Raw genomic sequence first — 20,243 nt, 5'->3', positions numbered from 1 at the left:
TTGGCTGCCTGTGTAAGGAAGCAGCCATGTTGGATTTTGAGGTTGGAGAAACCTTCAGCTTCCACCAACCTTTATGTAATTTTCTCCAACTTCACTGAAAGCAATATTAACTTCTGAGTAAAATGGAAAACTGATTTGTACCACCTCAACCAATTGAGCTCAGCACCGTTAATGCTTCGTTCATAATTTTTGATTTTGACAAAACTCATAAATATTTCTATGCTTGATAAAAAAAAAAAAAAACAGTGTTCTTAGATTTAAAAATCTTTACTTTTCTTCTCCAGGTATTTTTTGATCATCGTAGCTACCTGTGTGACCATAAAAACTTTCTCCAGCATTTAGTAGATCCACGTGGCAGCTGTAAATTTTATGTTTGCTTAAAGGTATCAGTTTTGGTGCAGGAGCTTCATTCTTAGCAGCATACTCCCAGTTTAGGCTGATGTTAAACTTTCTTCACTGTGGACAGTAATAATGCTGCTCCAATATTTTCCAATTGTCATTGTGTCAAGGATTTGTGGCTCTTGGTTGTTCCTGAAGATTTAAACCTGTTTTTTTTTTCATGCAAATACAGTCCATTTCAATGTTGCTGCTGGACAATGGCCCCCAAAAACACATGTTAGTTACCTATGGAAACATGCCAGGAAGTCAAGCAGGTTAAATGAACATCAATGTCCAGCCACAAAAGTGCCAGGAGCTTGGTGATGGCTGCAAAAGTGTGTCATCAAGATGCAAATTACTGTCTTTATTTAAGGATGTATGTTTAATTTTGACCATGTCTGGATTGAAAAAAAAAATAATTTATACATTAAAACCTGTGTACAAATTTCTGTTCTCAAAAATCACTTGAAATGCAATGTGTTTACTTTCCTTCTGGGAAAAAAGAATGGTTCAAATAATAATAAAAAAACCCAACTCTAAATTGAAGACAACGCCCATGTTCATAGTGAGTGTGTATATGATTCTGACTGGTACGTATTTTGAAAAGCTTTAATGTCACCACTAGGAACCTAAATGTGAACCCCGTGTTCCCTCAGGCTTGAAGATGCACGCGGTTCAGCTTTCCTCCCAGGCCAAACTCTCTCTGGAGGAGGACAGGGAGTCTGGCATCGGATCCACTCTTGACCTCACTGGCAGCTCTGAGTCCTACAATGAACGTCCCAATCGCCTCCCGACTGTACTGTCGATACACACAGGCAGCGAACACAGAGAAAAAGGTATAGGCATCAAGAGGAGCTCAACACTTTCATCTCTTGGTGTGGCAGCTGGTTTGATTTCCTTAGAAAGGCTTATAGATAAGGAACATGTACAAGACAGAGGCAAAATGCCAATGGGATTTTCTGTCTCCCCGGTAACTCAGCTTCACTGTGTATGTTGTACATTTGAAAGCCTTGTTCTCATACAAGTACTACATTTTTATATTCAGGAGCCAGATTTCACATGAAAAGGAGATGTGCTAGCTTGAAACTTGCTATTTTTCTGGGGTGTTTTTTCTTTTCTTATGGATAAAATAGGTCAGTCTTAAGCTATTTATGCCCTGATGCAAGTCTAAACCTTTCCTTTGCTCTTTGTTTCCAACAGAAAACTCTCCGCGCACCACAGCTGTGAGTCCAGGCAAGATCAAGCAGCGTCTTATCAATCTATCAAAGATCCCTCTCCTTTTCATCCTCCTCTTCCTCTTCATTTGCTCGTTGGACACGCTGAGCTCTGCCTTCCAGTTAGCAGGGGGTAAGTATAGCCCTCGCTGCGGGCCGACTGTGACTCAGCTAGCTGGTGTGTGACAAAAGAGTGACTCAGTGAGGGACAATTCACCGTCCTACTGTATCATTTACTGCCAAGCCATCATCTGGTGACCTTCTTGAGGAAGAAGAGGAAATAAGTAGTGCGAGTGTTGCACAGCTCCCATATGTCATTCCTCAGAGTAATCAATTTTGTGTTTTTTTGTTGTTTTTTTTTTGTCTGTGTTTGTATCTTTCCCCTCTGTGTACGTGGGTGGGATATTTAACCAGGTAAAGTGGCGGGGGACATTTTCCAGGACAATGTCGTGCTGTCCAACCCCGTGGCAGGACTGGTGGTGGGGATCCTGGTCACCGTCCTTGTTCAGAGCTCGTCCACCTCCACCTCCATTGTTGTCAGTCTTGTGGCCTCGGGATGTGAGTAGGCGCACGAAAACCTGTGTAAATGTTTGTGTGTTTTGAAGACGAGCTGGTTTAAACTGAAAAATAAGATTTTGAAATGGAGGGAACAGAGAAAGATAACCAGCCTGCTATATATATATATATTTTGCATGTTTACTGCATTGTGTGCTTATCTCCAGGCAAATACTTTGCGTGCATACATATTACAATAATTGGACCAATATTCAGACAGCAAAGTACCCTGGGAATTGGAAACTCCCTTTGTACATTTTCGACAATAGAGCTTCTCAGAAATCGACTTCGAAACCCAACTGACTGCAGGCGACGCGACGTTACGTTGTCTGATTTGCTATTGGCATAGATAATGGAATCTAGATTAATTTAGCAAAATCAGCCCGCATTAAAATATGCATGAGGTAAAAGAGGTAGATTAGATTCTGTTCACATTTATATGAATGCAGTGCTACAAGTAGGTGTTAAGCAGATGCAGAGCCAATTACGTTTTCTATCTTGAAAAATAACCGAGGACAAAAACTGGCAAGTAAATCTCTATTTTCTCAATCACCTGAACATTTTTAGCACCTTTATTAAACTTTGATTAGCTTTGACCAAATTAGTGCTGTCTGAGTTGAAGCTGTGTGAGTGTAAAAGCATTAACTGCATACCTGCACCAAACTTTGTGATTATTTACATAGGTTCACTCTAAGAAATGTTTTATAACAAATCCAGTAACCTCATACAGAGAAAAAAATCATTAGTTTATGTGTTAAAACTCAGAGAAAAAAAATAAGGTGTGAGAATTGGTCTGACAGCAGAAACTAATTTCTACCAGTAAACATATGTTTATGAAACATTTATAGTTACATGATTTCCTTGCAAGTTTGGATATAATGAACATTTAAAATGAATTTTAAAAATGCTGAGGAAGCAATGTAAATAAACTATATTTAAAAAAAAAAACAATGGATTTTTAAAAAAAATCTCTCAAATCTGTAATAAAAAAGCGAGGTTTACCTTTTTTTAAACCTTAGATATTTAGTTTGGTGTTTTCTTGACTATTGAAGTGAAAGTGAATGGCAAGGTAAGAGAGGTTTAAAGATGTTTCTAAAGGATTTGAAATCAGTCATCCCTCTGTTTTCAAAATAGTTCACAAGTGGAGGACATTCAAAACAGCTGTCAAAAGAACACGGGTTTGGCTGTCAAAGCAAATCCATCCTGAAAGAAAACGGCCAAATACTAAAAGCCTCCAAAATCCATAAAATGTCATAACAGGACCTCCAGCAGGCTCTCCGCTGTTGGACATAGTAGCTGGAAGTGCAACTCCTGTATGGTGACGATGAAACAACAGGAGACAAGTGGGAGGAATAAAATTCTCCTCTCTGTGAAAAACATGAATACCAGGTAAAAGTTTGTCAGAAGATAAAGACCAAAGATTTCAGAACTTTTTGAAGGATGTTATTTGAAGTGTGTGGGCATCGAAACTAACGCAGAACATCTTCCTGAACACACCTGAAATATGCTGGTGGCAGCATCATGCAGCCCATCCTGGAAGTAAACCTGTTGGAGGTTACAAATGACCGGGCAGTAGATTTGCTTTGCAGCTGCAGTGATTTGCATCAAGGTATACCCATGGCCTAGTTAAAGTCCAGACCTAAATCAATTTAAAAATCTGAAAACTGTTGCTCCAACCAAGCATTTGAGTAGAAGTGCAAAGCTGCAAAGATATATAAAAAAAAACAGACTTGATGATGTAAATACAGCAAAAAGTATTGCCTCAATTTTATTATTAAAAGCCTTTGAAAAAAGTACTAAGTGAATAGATTTTCTACTGCATCACAAAAAATATACTATTTTGTGTCGGTCTACCATTTACAGTCCCCAAAAGATATGTTGCTTGTGGTTACAAGGTGAGAGAATGTGAAAAAGTGGCTCTGCATGATGTCAGGTCGCACTACGCCAACTGTGAGTTTTCTCTCTTTCATTCAGTCCAGGGTTTCTTGCTCTCAGGCTCCACATTCAAAGTGGGAAAATCAGTGGCATCACTCTACAGAAGTTGGCTCTCTGCCCCTTTTAAAAGATAAAAAAATAAAAAAATAAATAAGATTGCTGATCATTACCAAACTTAGAGGAAGGTAAGGATGTTTGCCTGCATGAAGGATGTCCTCTCTGTTCTTTAAAGATGCTCTCCGCATTAACCTCTCCCATAAAGCTGCCTCCTCTCACTTGGAAACCACAGCCATCTCTCATCACCATTAAAGTAGTGGGTCATGTGTCGCATAATTATTGCTGCCGTGAATGGCTCTTCTTGATAACTTGGACGTTTCACGGCAAAACAGCTCCTTTTGTACGGGTGTGAGGCGCTGCGTCGTAATGACCTTGACGCAGATCGTGACAAAACCTCTGTTCTGTCTCTTCTCTCTCGCAGTGTTGAAAGTGAAGTTGGCCGTTCCGGTTATCATGGGCACGAATATCGGAACCTCTGTCACCAACACCATCGTAGCCATGATGCAGGCCGCAGAAAGAAATGAGTTTCAACGGTGAGTGAGCAAACGTAGTGAGTCAAAGAATGAAGGAAACACAGGAGCAGGGAGGAGGAAACTTAAAAAGATAAGTAATGATTATATTAGGGGGTTTAAAGAGGAAAACTGCCCGGACGAAAGCAGAGGAGGTGGAAGAGAAATCACTGGCAGCTGCTGGCTGCGTTATAAGCTCTATTTCAGTGGGAAAGTGACAATAATGGCACGCATCCAGTCTAATTCTACCCCGGCAAAAAATATGCTATGAAATGATAACATGCCGAGCAGATGGCGTATTATTTTATCTGCATGATTAAATAATTATTTATGCCAACATTTTGCAAAAAACCAACGTCACAGTCAAAACAGACGAGCTATCACTCGTGTCTGGAAAACGAAAAAAAATAAATAAATCAGATTAACAAGCTGTTGTTCAAAGATGATCAGTCTGATGCTGGGTGACCTTGGTGAGCAGAGTTAATGACTGCGACCCTCGGCAGGGCCTTCGCCGGAGCAACAGTCCACGACTGCTTCAACTGGCTGTCGGTGCTGGTGCTGTTGCCCTTGGAGGTGGCGAGCGGGGTGATTACCCATCTGTCCCAGTGGCTGGTCAGTGTCTTCAGACTGCAGCCTGGGGAGGAAGCACCTGAGCTGCTGAAGGTCATCACTGAGCCGGTCACCAAGCTCATTATACAGGTAAAAAACCTTCGCTTGGTCGCGTTTGCAAATACCCTGTCCAATAAACCGCTCAATAAACAGTTGGTGCCACATCATCCTTCATTAGTTGTGTTTTTTTTTTGTGGCAAAAAGTGTTGAGATATTAAGAGGACGAAAGTAGGGAACATCCTGATGCTCACAAATAAGCATCAGGATGTTCTTCACTCAGTGGTAGCTGCAATAAATCACCAGAGAAATGGAGCGCAGAGAAATTATTGTTAGTGACATCATTCTTTGGTAAAATGATTGTCTTTTTTTTTTTTATATATATATCTCGCTACATGGTTACACATTACTAACAGAAATACCTTTCAACACGTCACTCATTGCCGGAGGAACATTTAGTTTGCAGGTTTATACCAAATTTTCTATGCCAAAATTTCATACGAAATTTACCTGAGTTCTCCCCAGTTTTTCCTAATATAGAGCCCATATAGAGTGGACTCACTCTATATGAATATAAAATCATATAGAATCATCTGATTCTCTACCCAGGGCAGCACACAATAGGGGGGCAGCACAAACCCTCATTGAAGCCAGAATGAGTCTGTCTGGTTTATTTGCATGTCCAGCAAATAACAAATGCCTCCCCTTCTGTGATGCACATCCTTATACTCTTAAACTTCTGCTCTGCTCCAGTTTATTCTGATTTTTTTTCATCTTTTCTGTGTTTAAACTCAAACTTCCAACACACTTTGACAATCAATTCACAAGTGATAAAATACGACTGTAACAAGTTTTTCCAGACAGGAATTTGCTCTTATTTTTTAAATAACCATTTAAATAACAAAAAAAAAAGAAAAAACATTGAACTTTGTTAGATCAACATTTAGTATCCCAATATATTATATAATATATAATATTTTGGAATATTAATTCCAAAATATTCCAAATTTTGGAATTAACTGTTGGATATTCCCAAAACTGTTTCACCGAAAAGATACATACCTAGCAGACACATCAATGTTTTCATTGACAGCAACATGATCTCAAACTGACTTCTTAAAGCAGCAGATGTTATAAAAAAAAATACATTTTTTTTCATTCTTTAACCTTACTGCCCTGAAATGTGCTGAAAAAAAATGTATCCGTTTCCCATCAGCTGGACAAATGTGTGATCACAGGGATCGCCATGGGAGATGAGGTCATGAGGAACCGGAGCCTGGTGAAACAGTGGTGCTGGGATGACACAGCCTCGGTAATGACTAGTTTGATACACTCTGTGGTTTAAGTGTGGCTTTCGTAAAGCTCCATCTTTCTTTCTGCAGTCTGCTGCCAATAAAAGTGCTGAAGACTGTGGTCTCGGCTCTCACTTATCCTCAACACATGTCAAGTGTGGGTTTGTAGTTATGCTATGACACATTTTTATACTTTTATATTTATAAAATTCAGTACAATAAAACACCCTAAAGTTTGTGGGATCCGTCTCTTTGTAGGCCGACATTTGTTTGCCTCTACAGAACTGTCAGACCTCACAGTGGGGCTAATTCTCCTAGCAGCCTCTCTGGCCGTCCTCTGCACATGTCTGCTGCTTCTGGTCAAGCTGCTCAATTCTCTGCTTCAAGGTCAAATGGCAAAGGTCATCCATAAAGTCATAAATACAGGTGGGCTCACTCTGCAGGCTTTCATATGTTGTTAAATTCATGCTGTCATTAAATTAACAATCCTGGAAATGGATTTTCTATTCCAGTTTGGCCTCATTGTTGATCTATAGGCTGTGTTAACCTACAGGCAGATTTGAGTGTAACTCATCCTTTAGAAGATTACAACTCTTGACGGCTGTAATTTTTTGTGCATTTAATTTTTTCTCACTTTTCTGCGACCAGACCTGCCATATCCATTCGGATGGCTGTCGGGGTACATCGCCATGTTTGTAGGCGCCGGGGTTACGTTTGTCGTCCAGAGCAGCTCCGTCTTCACCTCAGCTATGACTCCTCTAGTTGGTGAGCGTGGTGCTTTATTTCCATGCTCTTATCAAGGGGACATCAAATTACTGTATCTTCTTTTGTGAACTGGAAAGACTCTGCATTACAAATGGAAGAAAATGCAAAGTCTGTTTCAGTTCGAGATGCTGAAGTCGCTCTCAATCCCCCCCGAGGTTACTTTTGCATAAATTTACTGGGAATGTAAAATGATAGAAATTATGGAAACGGACGTGTGATGTGCTTATCAACGCAGGACTTAAAGTGAGACGTCTGCACATCATGAATCAGAAATGAATAAATGCGAAAAGAAATGGCAGATACTTATTTAAAGGCTAATAATCAAAAACCCTTTGCAAGAAAACAGCATTTTTTTTGTTGTTGCTGTGATTACATAAAGCGCAATCAAAATTATATGATTTTATAGTTTAGTGGAAGCATGGGAAATGAATTTGGAGCGTGAGATAAGAAATGCAGCAAATTTCCATGTGATGCAACAAGAAAAGACATGAGAGAGCACCTAAGCAGGCTTTTTTAGACGGTGGGGGCGGGAATATCATCACATCCACACCAAACTCCTATTTACTTTCTATAGAGCTCCGCAAACCGAGACCCACACCACACCTTTTATATTATGTACCACTGACATAAACAACAATTTTCCCACTCATCCAGCAACAAAACTGTTTTTATGAGGCTAAATCTGTCCGAAATATATGTTTTTCACTCTTATTCTTCATGCTCCTCTGTTTTTTCTTTTGCCCTGCTGCACATGTGCTCCTAACCCATAAGATATTAGAGCATATGATATGTTTTCATATTCCTCCCACATAGGCCTCAAAACTGGAGCTACCCTGCCCCCAAGTGAAGCTGTTTTTGACTAAAATTGTTCACAGTTACATCAGGGCTGGTTCGGACATGGAGTCAAGATTATTATATCTCTTTAATCTCTATCTTTATTTTTTATTTTTTAAATGCATATTCTTTTTCCTACTCAGTATTTTCATTAAAACTTGCAAAAATATAGCAATTAATTAAAGAACCTATACTCTTATAACCTTTTGAGCTTGTACTCTATCATGAAATCGTCTCTCCTGTAAGAGACAATCAACAACGTAGCACACGTTTGGTCTATTAAAAGATTAAATATGTTGAACATCAACAAAATAAAGGCTCAGAGGCTCCTAAAGTAATTTGGATTTGAAGTATATACTGAAATATAACAGCCCATAAACTGAGCTTTTGCTTCTAAGGCCACAGCTTCCTATACATATATATATAAATTTTAACAACGTGGCCCCTAAAAGGACATTTAAAGAAATAAATTCCAGGTATATTGTATTTACTACCTATGAAATATGTAGTTATTTTTGAGAAAGAAAATATCAGATTTTTTTTTAAATTTTATGTTTGATTTGTAGATAAATATAAACACATATGACTGCATACATCCGCTGACAGAGTCTTATGAAATCTGCAAGAGCAGCTTTCATCAGCAGCTCAGTCTGCGGACGGCTAAAGGAAGCATATAAAATTGGTGATGACTGAGTCATCAGCCTGCAACACAGTGATAAATATGAGATCAGAATAATCCCCACATCCAACAGAGGTAATTAACCAAGCTTAAAATGAAAAGGCAAAAAAAAAAAAAAAAACAGCTTTTAATACAAAAATAGATTTCTGCTTGTCCTGCATATTGGATTTCAGCTCCCAGTGAAATCTCTGTCTAACGCCATGCGGAATTATGTAACAAAACCAAACAGGCAAATGAAGAGCAATGAGGCATCACTGACACAATTTCTGCAGCGTTTTTTGTTGTTGTTTTTTTTCTGTCTTTACATGTTTTATTGTCCTATCTGGTAGGAATTGGTGTCATCAGTCTGGAGCGGGCCTATCCGCTCACGCTGGGCTCCAACATCGGCACCACTGCCACCGCCTTACTGGCAGCTCTGGCCAGTCCTGGGAACAAGATAGTAGCTTCTATCCAGGTTCGCTTCTGTTTTATTAGAGACTACTAAACAAAACAAAAATTATACGATGGTAGGATTTTATTTCACATGTATGTAAAGAAAGAGGAAAAGTCTGGTGCCTTGCTTTTCAACTGTTTGCCTTTATTCCGCCTAGATTGCGCTGTGTCACCTCCTCTTCAACGTTTTTGGCATCCTGCTGTGGTATCCTGTTCCATTCATGCGTCTGCCCATCAGGATGGCTTACGTTCTGGGGGAACGCACGGCCAAATACCGCTGGTTTGCCATCCTGTACCTTCTCTTGTGTTTCCTGCTCCTTCCATCCCTGGTGCTGGGCCTTTCCCTGGCTGGCTGGCAGGTGATGGCTGGAGTTGGGGGTCCTTTTTTGGGCATCACTCTGTTCATTGCTGTAGTAAATACGATGCAGGCTCACAGCCCCCGGCATCTGCCCACCAAACTCCGAACCTGGGACTTCCTGCCTAAGTGGATGCACTCTCTCAAACCTCTTGACCGCTTGATAACGAAGGCAACTGTCTGCTGCAGCTTCACTTGCGAGGCGGGTCAGAACGAAGAGGAGGACAAAGAGCCGATCGCTCCGCACACAACGTCTGTCAGAACGGAGGATGAGTCCGCTTCATCCCAGAGTGAAGAACAGCTGGCTTATAATAACCCGGTTCTGGACTGCTTGGAAGAGATCAGACCAGGTGTGCCAGTTTTCAAATTAAAAGGCTTGGAGAGGTGCAACAGTACTCCACTGTAGTTGGACTAACAACAAACTGCATTTTGTACTGTCCTTTGAAAATCTGGAATTTGTAGCAAACAAGAAGAAACAATAGAAGCTTTCTGTTTTCTGAAGTCAAACAATAATAACATCTATATTTAAAAGGTGCAGTCTTCAATCTATTCAAATGCAGATTATTAGGTTTAAATGTCCACTTCAGTCATGAAGCTGTCAAGAATATTAGGCTCTCCCGGCCCATTGTGATCAATCTAAATTTAGCCAGAACTGGCCATTTCAGTGGCCCTAACAAATTTTTCAACCACATTTAGACATCCATCCATCCATCCATCCATCCATTTTCTTACACCCTTGTCCCTTGGTGGGGTCAGGGGGGTTGCTGGTGCCTATCTCCAGCTGGCGTGCCGGGCGAGGTACACCCTGGACAGGTCGCCAGTCTGTCGCAGGGCAACACAGAGACACACAGGACACACAACCATGCACACACACACTCACACCTAGGAACAATTTGGAGAGGCCAATTAACCTGACAGTCATGTTTTTGGACTGTGGGAGGAAACCGGAGTACCCTGAGAAAACCCATACATGCACAGGGAGAACATGCAAACTCCATGCAGAAAGACCGGGCTGGGAATCAAACCCAGAACCTTCTTGCTGCAAGGCAACAGCTCTACCAACTGCTCCACTGTGCAGCCCCACATTTAGACATTAAGAGGCATTTTTTCAACCACATTAAACTGTTATTTAGATAGATGCTAAAGTTGCCTTTTCTATGCTTTCTCAGCATGTTTGGGAGTATTAAACCCATCAAAATATCCAATATGACAAAAATCAGTAAAACATTTTACAGATTATATTTATTTGCTGAAGAATTGATGTGCAATTTCTCTCACTTCCTGTAGGGGGCGACACTTATCGATAGGGTCTAGGGTGTTCTAATTTTTTCCCCCTGAAGAAAACACATTTGTGTTTATAATACGGTGAAACAAATGAGTAAAACGTTATAATCTTTTACCTTTTAGTTATAGTGATTTCTTTCAGAGATAATTTAAGATTAGAAACAGAAATGTCAACATTTCTCAATAAAGAACCGAGTACTTAGGCACTGTCCGTTTTCATGATCAAATAAAACACAACTTTAAATGAACAATATTTTTGCAATGGTTCAAATTCTTTATTATTATTATTATTTTTTTTAAGATCTGAAAGGTTACAAAGATTTCCTCTAAATTAGTACACAACAACAGCAAAGGAACAGTATTTTTTCAATAATTTAGCAGCCTCTACGGATTTAATTTGAGAGGTAAGAGACATGCAAGTTCAAAGAGACAGAAGTGACATCCATCAAAGGGTGATGAGGCCAGGATGCAAATTAGGGACGGCTGCAAAAACGATCTTCGTGTTGAGCTGCTCGCTCAACTGGTAGCAGCAAATACACATACTGGAAATTCAATTTTTTTAATCAAACAATCTGCAGATAAAGCTCGGGAAAAATCACCAGATGGACTCAGAAAGAGAAAAACAGATGCTAGAAGACGTGCAGCTGAGGGTTTAAACGTATTTAGCACCTGTGCTTCCTGATTTACCCTCTGAGATAAAGATACGGAAAAATACCTGCACCAGGCGTTGGAATGAGCAAACATTTCAATAAGTGGTGCGAAACCAACTAAGTGGGGATCAAGGAACTGCGATGTATCAGTCACTGTAGTGAACGAGTCCATTGTGCCATGTTTTCTGTTATTGCAGTTAAACGTCAACATATTGCAATTATCAAGTATGTCATTTATTATTCTGTTCTCCTTATGCGTGAGTGATGTTCACAAGTTATCTTATTCATAAGGGTTCTGAATCATTCTGTAGTTTATGTCTCCTAATTTATTTTTATTTACAACAGTTCGGCTATTGATCTGTCGACTTGTTGATCTAGTCGAGGAAAAAAACCAAAACAAAACTAGGTGCAATTACCATAATATGGAGCTTATGAAAGGCTGCGATGATGTAAGCTGTCTGTTAAAATTTGATCTGCATCTGAGGTTATTTCTGGGTGAATGGATTTACACAGCTGCTAAAAGGAACCGAAGAGTATCTTCGCATGAATGATGTCTGCAGCGACCCGTCTGTGTGTCCTGTACTGCAGTCTGTCATTTGGCTGCGCTTGTGTGTGCTCACTAAGTGGGCGAGTGTGCACATTTCATTTGGGAGGTGTCGCAGAATGTGGGAATTTGTGCTTTGTTCTCGTTTGCAGACTAACAATTGATCATGTGTTTCAGAAAAGTCGACAACTCTCGTTTGCAGTGACTCTTCAGCCACGAAAGCTGGTCCAACTGGTCCAGTGACAAAGCAGAAACCCTACAGCAAAATGTTAATGTTGACGCAAATCGTTTCCCACAGACAGGTGTTGCTTTACTACCGGCGACTGAATTGTCTGTGTGAAAATTCGATGGCAATGTCCAGATTTTGGGAGCCGGTAGAGAGATTGCACAGATCTAGCAAGAGGTTGATGAAATATTTATATTGATCTATTGACATTTTCATAGTAGAACATATCACAAAAACAAAACAAAACAAAAAAAAAACCACGCTGACCAGAGAGAAAATTTGATTTCAAAAGCATTTTTCTTTCAAAGCTAGAATACATAAATAAATAATGCAGGCAATAGTTGAAAGCATACGATTTTTATTTATAGCAATCTGATCGTCAACATTGCGTTGTCTTTGTTAACACTGAAAAGACTGAAAGATACGCAGATTTTCTTCAAACATGTTTTGGATATTTCAACACTTAGGAATGTTAAGAAATTGTCATTTACGGTATAGCACCTTGCAAAAGTATTCAGAAGACTTTTTCACACTTTGTCAAAAATACAACCACGTGCTTAAATGTGTTTTTTTTTTGGAGGGTTATGTGTGGTAGACAACACAAAAAAAAGTGGATAATCGATAAGTGGAGATGCCCTTTAATAAAATTTAGTGTGACCATTTGTACCTGGAAAACAACGTCTGCCTTTATGTAATTTAATTTCAACATAAGGTCACCTGTTTTACAAAAGCCTCTGAGGTTTGTTAGAGAACATTAGTGAACAATCAGCGAAATAAAGACCACATAAAATATATGTTTATAGATACATTTAGACGATTTTAAAGCAGATCTTCAGGATGTTTTGATCTTGGGAAATTTTGCAAAGAATAGGGGGGGGAAGCCTTCAGATATTCGCTTGGATAGAATTCTGAAAACTGTCTGCCACTTCACAGTAATGCTCGTCATTGTTAGCCTGAAATTCAGATTAGAAGCAATTCGGTTTTGTTGTGCTGTGAGCAAATGAAAAAAAGGAGGAAAGTTCAAGTCGTGTCGAGCGGTTTATCACTGAACGACAGCGGCTTGCTGCTGTTGATATTGAATGCAACACATTCTATTTTAGAGTAGGAACTGATCATCATTAGGATTGCATATGCAGCAGAATCCCATCTCGGAGCTTCATCTGCAGGACAGAAATATGCTGCTGCAGCAAGATCTTCACGTCACTAGTCACTTGAATTTCAACAGCTCAGCAATAGTCTGTAAAAATAATGAGACTTGAGTCAAACTCACTTTTAGTTTTGGCTAATAAACGGCTCAGAGAAATTGGGGAAATAGATATAAAAGTAAACCTAAACTGATAACATCTGCTTTCATAAACATGATTCTCTCTCTTTTTTTGTGAGACTTTTCACCTCTCTAAGTACTTCAGTTTGTCTTGTCATGCTGATCGCTAATTAAAGTTGGAAAAGGATCGATGAGTGTTTCATTAAGCTTCTTCATACCAGATTTTTTCCTCTTATTTCCTTTACACTTCCTAAATGCATCTTTTTTATGTACTGCTTAATTGTGTTCATATTTTACTCCAAAATGATGTTCAATAGGTTGTGTAAAACACGTGAATGGTTAGTGTCTCACGAGAGCTCAATTTTGATTAAATAAAATTATCTACATTTACAAAACAAGCAAACAAAAATGTCCATGTTGTGGATTTTTACATCATTTTTATCTCATAGTAGACAGTTGTGTTTTTTGGGACCTTGCTATAATAATTGCACAATGTCACTATGCACGGCCAGCTGGTAATCATTGGCTCTAAAAGGATAATACAGAACAACACACACAAAAAAAACACTGGTCAAAAAAATTATGTCAGCCTCTGAGCTGCCATTTTTCTAAAATCAGAAAGAAAAATGTTTATGCATACATCTGTATTTTTTTAAGTATGATATTATTATTGAGAAATTGTGTGGCAACCGCACCTGTCACTGCAGCAAAAAATAAATAAATAAAAAATCTACAGTAACGTTTTCCTGTCCTCAAACAGTGGCACTTCTGCAACTGTGATTTTTAGATCTCACAGCAGGTTTTGAGAAGGTTGATCACGCCGTCCTAAAATGTTGTCTCTGAGATCTGGTTGGGGGAAAAGTGTGTTATCCTTCAGTGATTCACTTTCTACTAGTATCTCTCACTGTGTTTGAATGGTCAATTTCTCTTCTTCAGCAGCGCCTCGTAGTCTTGGAGTTCCTCAAGGATCCATCTTTAGGTTGATTTTGTTTCCTCTACATTTTTCCAGTGGCTCGTTCTATTCTCTGCTTTCCCAATCATTCTTTTCATGGTGAATTTGAGCACCTTCCATCTGGAAAGATATCCAGACGCCCTAAATTAAGGACAGACAGATTGATGAAATGTTGTTCCTCAGGCTGTAATTCAGATAAATCTAAAATGTAATTGGACTTGATTGTTTGTCATTTAGTCTGCTTGTTTTACACAGATGTTTCTACAATTTATATTTACTCTTTTGTCAGTGTTGTAGCGTGATTGTCTCTGGGTTTATATTTTTTTCTCCTGTGAGGAAAGTAATAAAGGGATACTGATAAATACAACATCCTGAGTCCCAATGACTGAACCGGCTAGAAACTATTTTTAGCTAATTGATGTTACTTTTTTACATTTTATCCTCACTTATTAAATGCAGCAATTTCTTAGAATAGATGGAAATGTTTTTATTATTATTTTTTTTTACAGATGTCAATGTGCTTCCTGTGAGCCTAATCTGTCACATCCATTAGCATTAGCGTGTGCAATTTCATCAGTTTCTTTCCCTCCATAAATATAGTAACCATTCTTTTCCCTTCTATTTGAGCCCAGTCTGGTTTGAACAAGGTTTTAGTAAAGCCACATTCTTCACATACTGATTTTTATAAACCCTTTCAACACCAACGCCAACAGATTTTGCCTGGGAAGCATTTTCATTTTCACTACTACTGATTCAGCAATATTCCAGGCACAGCTATTTCTTGCTGCGCTAGCTTTTGAACACATTCTCAGAGAGACCGCAAGATTCTTAATCTAAATGATCATCCAGAGAAGCTATTTCTGAAACCGAAAAGCTCTGTAGTGAGATATTTTGGGCCCCATCTACCATCATAAAAATGGGAATACACAGTAAAATCCCTCTGGATCGTCTCATTTCAGACAGGTTTGACTTCCAATAATGATGCCAAAAATGTGTTGTTTGTGTATTTATGACTATCACGGATCAAACATGCAACTAAAACAGTTGGTTTATCCTCTACATTGTTCTAAATTAGTTGATTTTCCTAACGACAGAGGTGTGGCCATGCTAAATTGAATCGTGAAGCTGCATCTGAATGAGAATCTTTGTTTTTAGTCTCTTAGCTGTCCACAATTTTGATCTTCATGCCTACACATACTAAGAGAGAATCAGACCTTGCTGACCACGGAGGAGTGACTAAAAGCCTTTTAAAATGTGGCAGAGAGTTACCTAAGCAGCTAAAGCCTGAGAGAGACATGGAGAATACAGGAGAATAAGGTGAAATCTGAAGTGAACTACTGCAATTAGGGTCACCTCTCATGTCCCCTGCTACTGGGAATAATAATAAGTGTCAGAGGTCGTCTTGAATTTAAATCAAACCCAGGCACGGGGACTTAATCACCAGTTTAACCTTCCATACATTTAAGTTTTAAATAACGCCATTATTGTGAGAATTGTTCATCTTTTCTGTGCATAAATGTGGAAAAGCGCACACTTTGAAGGAAGGTCATTGTATGCAGCTCAGTATGAGTTCAGAAATTATTCATTAAGACCGGAAGGTTCTCATAAGGTAAATCACTTCAAAAAGCAATTAAATTTGAAATTATCTCTATAAATAAGAAGTACTTTGATGCTTTTAAATAAATAATACAGAAGAAACAGTTTTTAACAGTTTGTGCTTCTTTTCAGAGCAGCATCAACTAAATTTACCTGAACCAGAAAAAGGAGCTTCACCAAATGTGACATTTTCTTATGACTGCCAAAGTTCTTTGAGATATGTTGAAGTTGTAAAATAGATTAAAACCCCCTTTTGAAAACACTTTCAACAATTTAATACTCATATTAAAACATCAAAAGTACAGAGTTGGTTGTTCATTTTCCCTTTTGAGCGAGGAGCCCTGACAACCACCAAGACAGATATTAAAAAAAGAAAAAACTTTGAAACCTTATCCACAAAATTGAGATGTTTTCAACACTTAGTTTGTGGAGTAACAACGTGGAAGAAAAACCGAGACGTTGGTAGAAATAATGACAGAATATGGAGCAAGAAAACTGCAAAGATGGAGTTGTTTTTCCAGTTTCTTTGTGCTTCTGTTTTGCCCTGCCTCTTTGACAAAGAGTCAAGGAAAACAAGAACTTTAGTGTGTAGTTTGTTGCCCAGTGCTGGTGTCCAGCTGCACTGGTTGGTTGGTGCACAACAGACGGGCCAAACCAGTCACAGAGCAACACACAAACTAAACATTTTGTCACACCTAAATAGTTCAATTCATGAAAATAATTTTACTACCAGGTCCTAATATTTAACTAAATATGAAAAGCAATCATTAGGAGAAAAAAAAATCATTCAACTAGGTCCTACTAATTAATCATAAATTAACTTTGACTTTCCTACATTTGCCCAAAATGAACTTTTTAAATGTTTTCCAGATTAATTTCAAAAGCCACACCAAGGCCTGATTATTACAGATCTGTAAAAAGCAAGATATCCTGCTCCAGTCTAAAGAAATGAAAGCATAGATGAGAAACAAAGTCATTGAAATCAATCAGCCTTGGAAATGTTTTCAAAGTCATTTCTAAGGCCGGGGCTCCAGTGAACATCAGTGAGAGCCATTATCCACAAATGGAGATTGCATGGCATAGTGATGAACCCTGCTGAACAAAATGACTTTAAGAGTGCATCAATGGGGTTGCACAGTGGAACCCATAACACCATATAAGTCACTGCAGTGCTCACTTTCTTTAGCAAAGAAAGTGATTCAACAGTGAGAAAGAGGCTGGAAAAAAAAATTACATCTATGGAGAAGCTCAGAAAGACTCATCCCAGATCTGCCAGAAAACATCTCATTGTCACCAAATCATCTTATCTTCACCAAAACTGTAGGGAAACTATTCAAACATGATGGTAGTGTGACGGTCTGGGCTGCTTTGCTGAGCTACAACTGATGGAATCATGAATTCTGCTCTGCATCAGAAAACACAAAATAAAATGACTCAAATTAAATGACTGAATTAAAACAACTGTGCAGAAAACAGCAGGCTAAAATCCCTTGACTGCAAAGAAAACACTTAATGTTTGCTCTCTTAAACTCTTGATGGCAGCAATTCCTCAATGGTGGCAAAACCAGTTATTAGGCTTAAGGACCAAACCAACATGGTGCTATGTTGGATTGGATAGCTTCTTTTCATTAGTAAATGAAATCATAATTTGAAGGCAGTTTCTTTCATTTACTCTGGTTATATTTTTCCTGAGGACTGCACAGTGGTTCAGTTGGTAGAGCTGTTGCCTTGCAGCAAGAAGGTTCTGGGTTTGATTCCCGGCCCCGGTCTTTCTGCATGGAGTTTGCATGTTCTCCCTGTGCATGCAAGGGTTTTCTCCGGTTTCCTCCCACAGTCCAAAAACATGACTGTCAGGTTAATTGGTCTGTCTAAATTGTCCCTAGGTGTGAGTGTGTGTGTGCATGGTTGTTTGTCCTGTGTGTCTCTGTGTTGACCTGCGACAGACTGGCGACCTGTCCAGGGTGAACCCAGCCTCTCGCCCGGAACGTTAGCTGGAGATGGACACCAGCACCTCCTGACCCCACTAAGGGATAAGGGTGTAAGGAAGATGGATGGATATTTTTCCTGAAAGTAAAAATATGTTTGATGACCTGAAGTACTTCTAAAAGTGGCCAAAACAAAGCCCCCCCCAAACAAATCTATCGGAAAGCCCATAATTTTCCCCAGCACTTTGCAATATTCAGCAAAAATATTTTTTCTCCAGGAAAATCAGGAGTCAAAGCAGCTGTTGTCCTGAAAAGGCCCAAACAAACAAGAAATTGTTCGATGGTTTAAAATGTCCTCAAAGGAAAAAAGATACAGCTAAAGTCAAAATTAAGTAAAAAAAAACAAACAATTTAGACATTCATCTAACAACTAACGTACTTTTTTATGAAACCAAACCCACCTGAGGGACTGACTGGTTTCCTCCTCAGGAGCATGTGGGGACAGCGGGCAGTGGATTGAGTCTAGCAGAAATCCCAGTTCATTCATGTCCAACTGTCGTATTTCTGTAAGACAAAACTAAACCTTGTAGATGTGCTATCAGGAGTTTTTCCAATTTTACCCACTTAAGCCAAAGTATTGCCCTGCAACGTGTCAGTGGACACAAAAATGTTTTTATATATATATAAAAAATACTTTCACCCATTACTGTTTTTCTCTTAAGCAAACCCTTTACTGAGCTGGATTTAGGAATAGCATGACAGGAAATTGAGGAAATGTATTGCTGATGGAGGAAACAGATCCCTCACTGCTTCTGTAGTACAGAAATCACCGAGTCCGAGCCACTTAGATGAATGAAGTGACTTATTGCACCGACACGGATTTCCCTGCAGACACCACACCCAAACAGGCTTTTGATAATAACTAGCACCAAAAAAAAAAAACAGAGACCTTTGCTTCTACATCTCCCAGTTGAAAGAAAGGGAGCGATAAATATGGAGTTGTGGGAATGAAGCTGTCTCTCTACCTGCAGGGCATGGTGGGTGGTTGATTTGAATCACACACTTTAATGCCGTCTGTGTTGCAGCTGTTGTTGTGAGCAGGCTGGATGTTAAGGCTGTTTACGTTTTTTTGCTGAATGCCAGGTGATGCGGTGACATCTCACTCCTTTTTACCACGTTTCCAAATTTGTGTCATTAGTTCTTGGTTTAAACAGGAAACGGTGCGGCGTCATTATCCTCATTCACATCCATTTGTAACCATCATATCACACCGTTCAACCTTAGACTAAAAGCAAAAAAAAAAAAAAATGCATCGACAGTTGTATGTGATAAATCATAGAAGTACGTGAGTGTGTGCAGCTAGTGTGGGTTACGATAACCTTAAGGTCGCACTCAATTTGTGCTGCGTTGGAAAAATAATTTAGACAACTTGGATCCCCAATGAATCCCATCTTAGGGGTCGATATGTTGCATTAACCTCTGTATTTGTTTGCACAGGTTCAGTAGTGCGCAAACATTGTGTTGTCAATAAGGCAAGACCAGGAAAGCAACATCTCTGATTCCGAGTAAGCACAACAACACCAAAAAACCCTGCAAATATAGCTGAACTGACTCATATTCTCTATTGAAATTAATGAAATTTATGATACAATAAATGGGGGGGAAAGAAAAATTATTCTGTTTGGCATCATTGCAAACAGTTTTGTTTCCATTTTCCAAAGGTATGTCTGGTTCTGAATAATTTGACAAATCTGAACATAAACTGACTTGTACCAGAGAGATTAAGTATTTACTGAAAACAGAAAAAGATTAAAAAAAAAACAAAAAAAAAACAATTTCCTAAACATTCAACAGTTTGGTGTAATATACAACTGTTAGGATTTAACCAGTTTTGTGTAGAAAAATAAACAAATGAAACACTCCTCGAAGTGGTTTCAGTGTTAATAAGATTATGTTGCAGCAGTGAACACAGAAATGTCCCTTTTGAAGCTGACGTTGGAGAAGTGATCCAGCAGGATTTCCGAGAGGAGGAGAGCATCTCAGAGAAGGTGAGTTGGAAGTTACATTTTTAAGGAGGCTGTCCTGGGTTTACATAAGTACTTTTCCAGGTATCTGGTAAATTATTCTGTAGCATCAGTAGAGATGATAGTGTGGGTGGAAGAGCAAGTTGCACTGGGACTTTACCAGGGAG

At 39.1% G+C, this 20,243-nt stretch overlaps 1 protein-coding gene across 1 annotated transcript; it reads left to right on the top strand.

The window, feature by feature from the left end:
• The first annotated feature begins 955 nt into the window (after positions 1 to 955).
• Positions 956 to 19,791, top strand: slc34a1b (solute carrier family 34 member 1b). Its single transcript, XM_081612028.1, has 12 exons — positions 956 to 968; positions 1,035 to 1,214; positions 1,579 to 1,725; positions 2,007 to 2,150; positions 4,561 to 4,672; positions 5,152 to 5,347; positions 6,471 to 6,566; positions 6,637 to 6,703; positions 6,805 to 6,972; positions 7,195 to 7,311; positions 9,154 to 9,278; positions 9,415 to 19,791. The coding sequence occupies exons 1-12, from the start codon at positions 956 to 958 to the stop codon at positions 10,015 to 10,017; spliced, it is 1,968 nt and encodes a 655-aa protein (XP_081468154.1). The 3' UTR covers positions 10,018 to 19,791.
• The last annotated feature ends 452 nt before the right edge of the window (positions 19,792 to 20,243 follow it).

The sequence above is a fragment of the Poecilia reticulata genome, chromosome 10 (assembly GCF_904066995.2).
Source record: "Poecilia reticulata chromosome 10, P_reticulata-male-v2, whole genome shotgun sequence".
In the NCBI taxonomy this organism is placed as follows: domain Eukaryota; kingdom Metazoa; phylum Chordata; class Actinopteri; order Cyprinodontiformes; family Poeciliidae; genus Poecilia; species Poecilia reticulata.
This window is presented reverse-complemented; position numbering and strand designations above follow the sequence as displayed.

Excerpts from the sequence above, each read along its gene's own strand:
- slc34a1b (XM_081612028.1), top strand. Across the intron at positions 1,726-2,006 it reads TGCCTTCCAGTTAGCAGGGG|GTAAAGTGGCGGGGGACATT; the intron begins GTAAGTATAGCC and ends ATATTTAACCAG. Across the intron at positions 6,973-7,194 it reads CCATAAAGTCATAAATACAG|ACCTGCCATATCCATTCGGA; the intron begins GTGGGCTCACTC and ends TTCTGCGACCAG.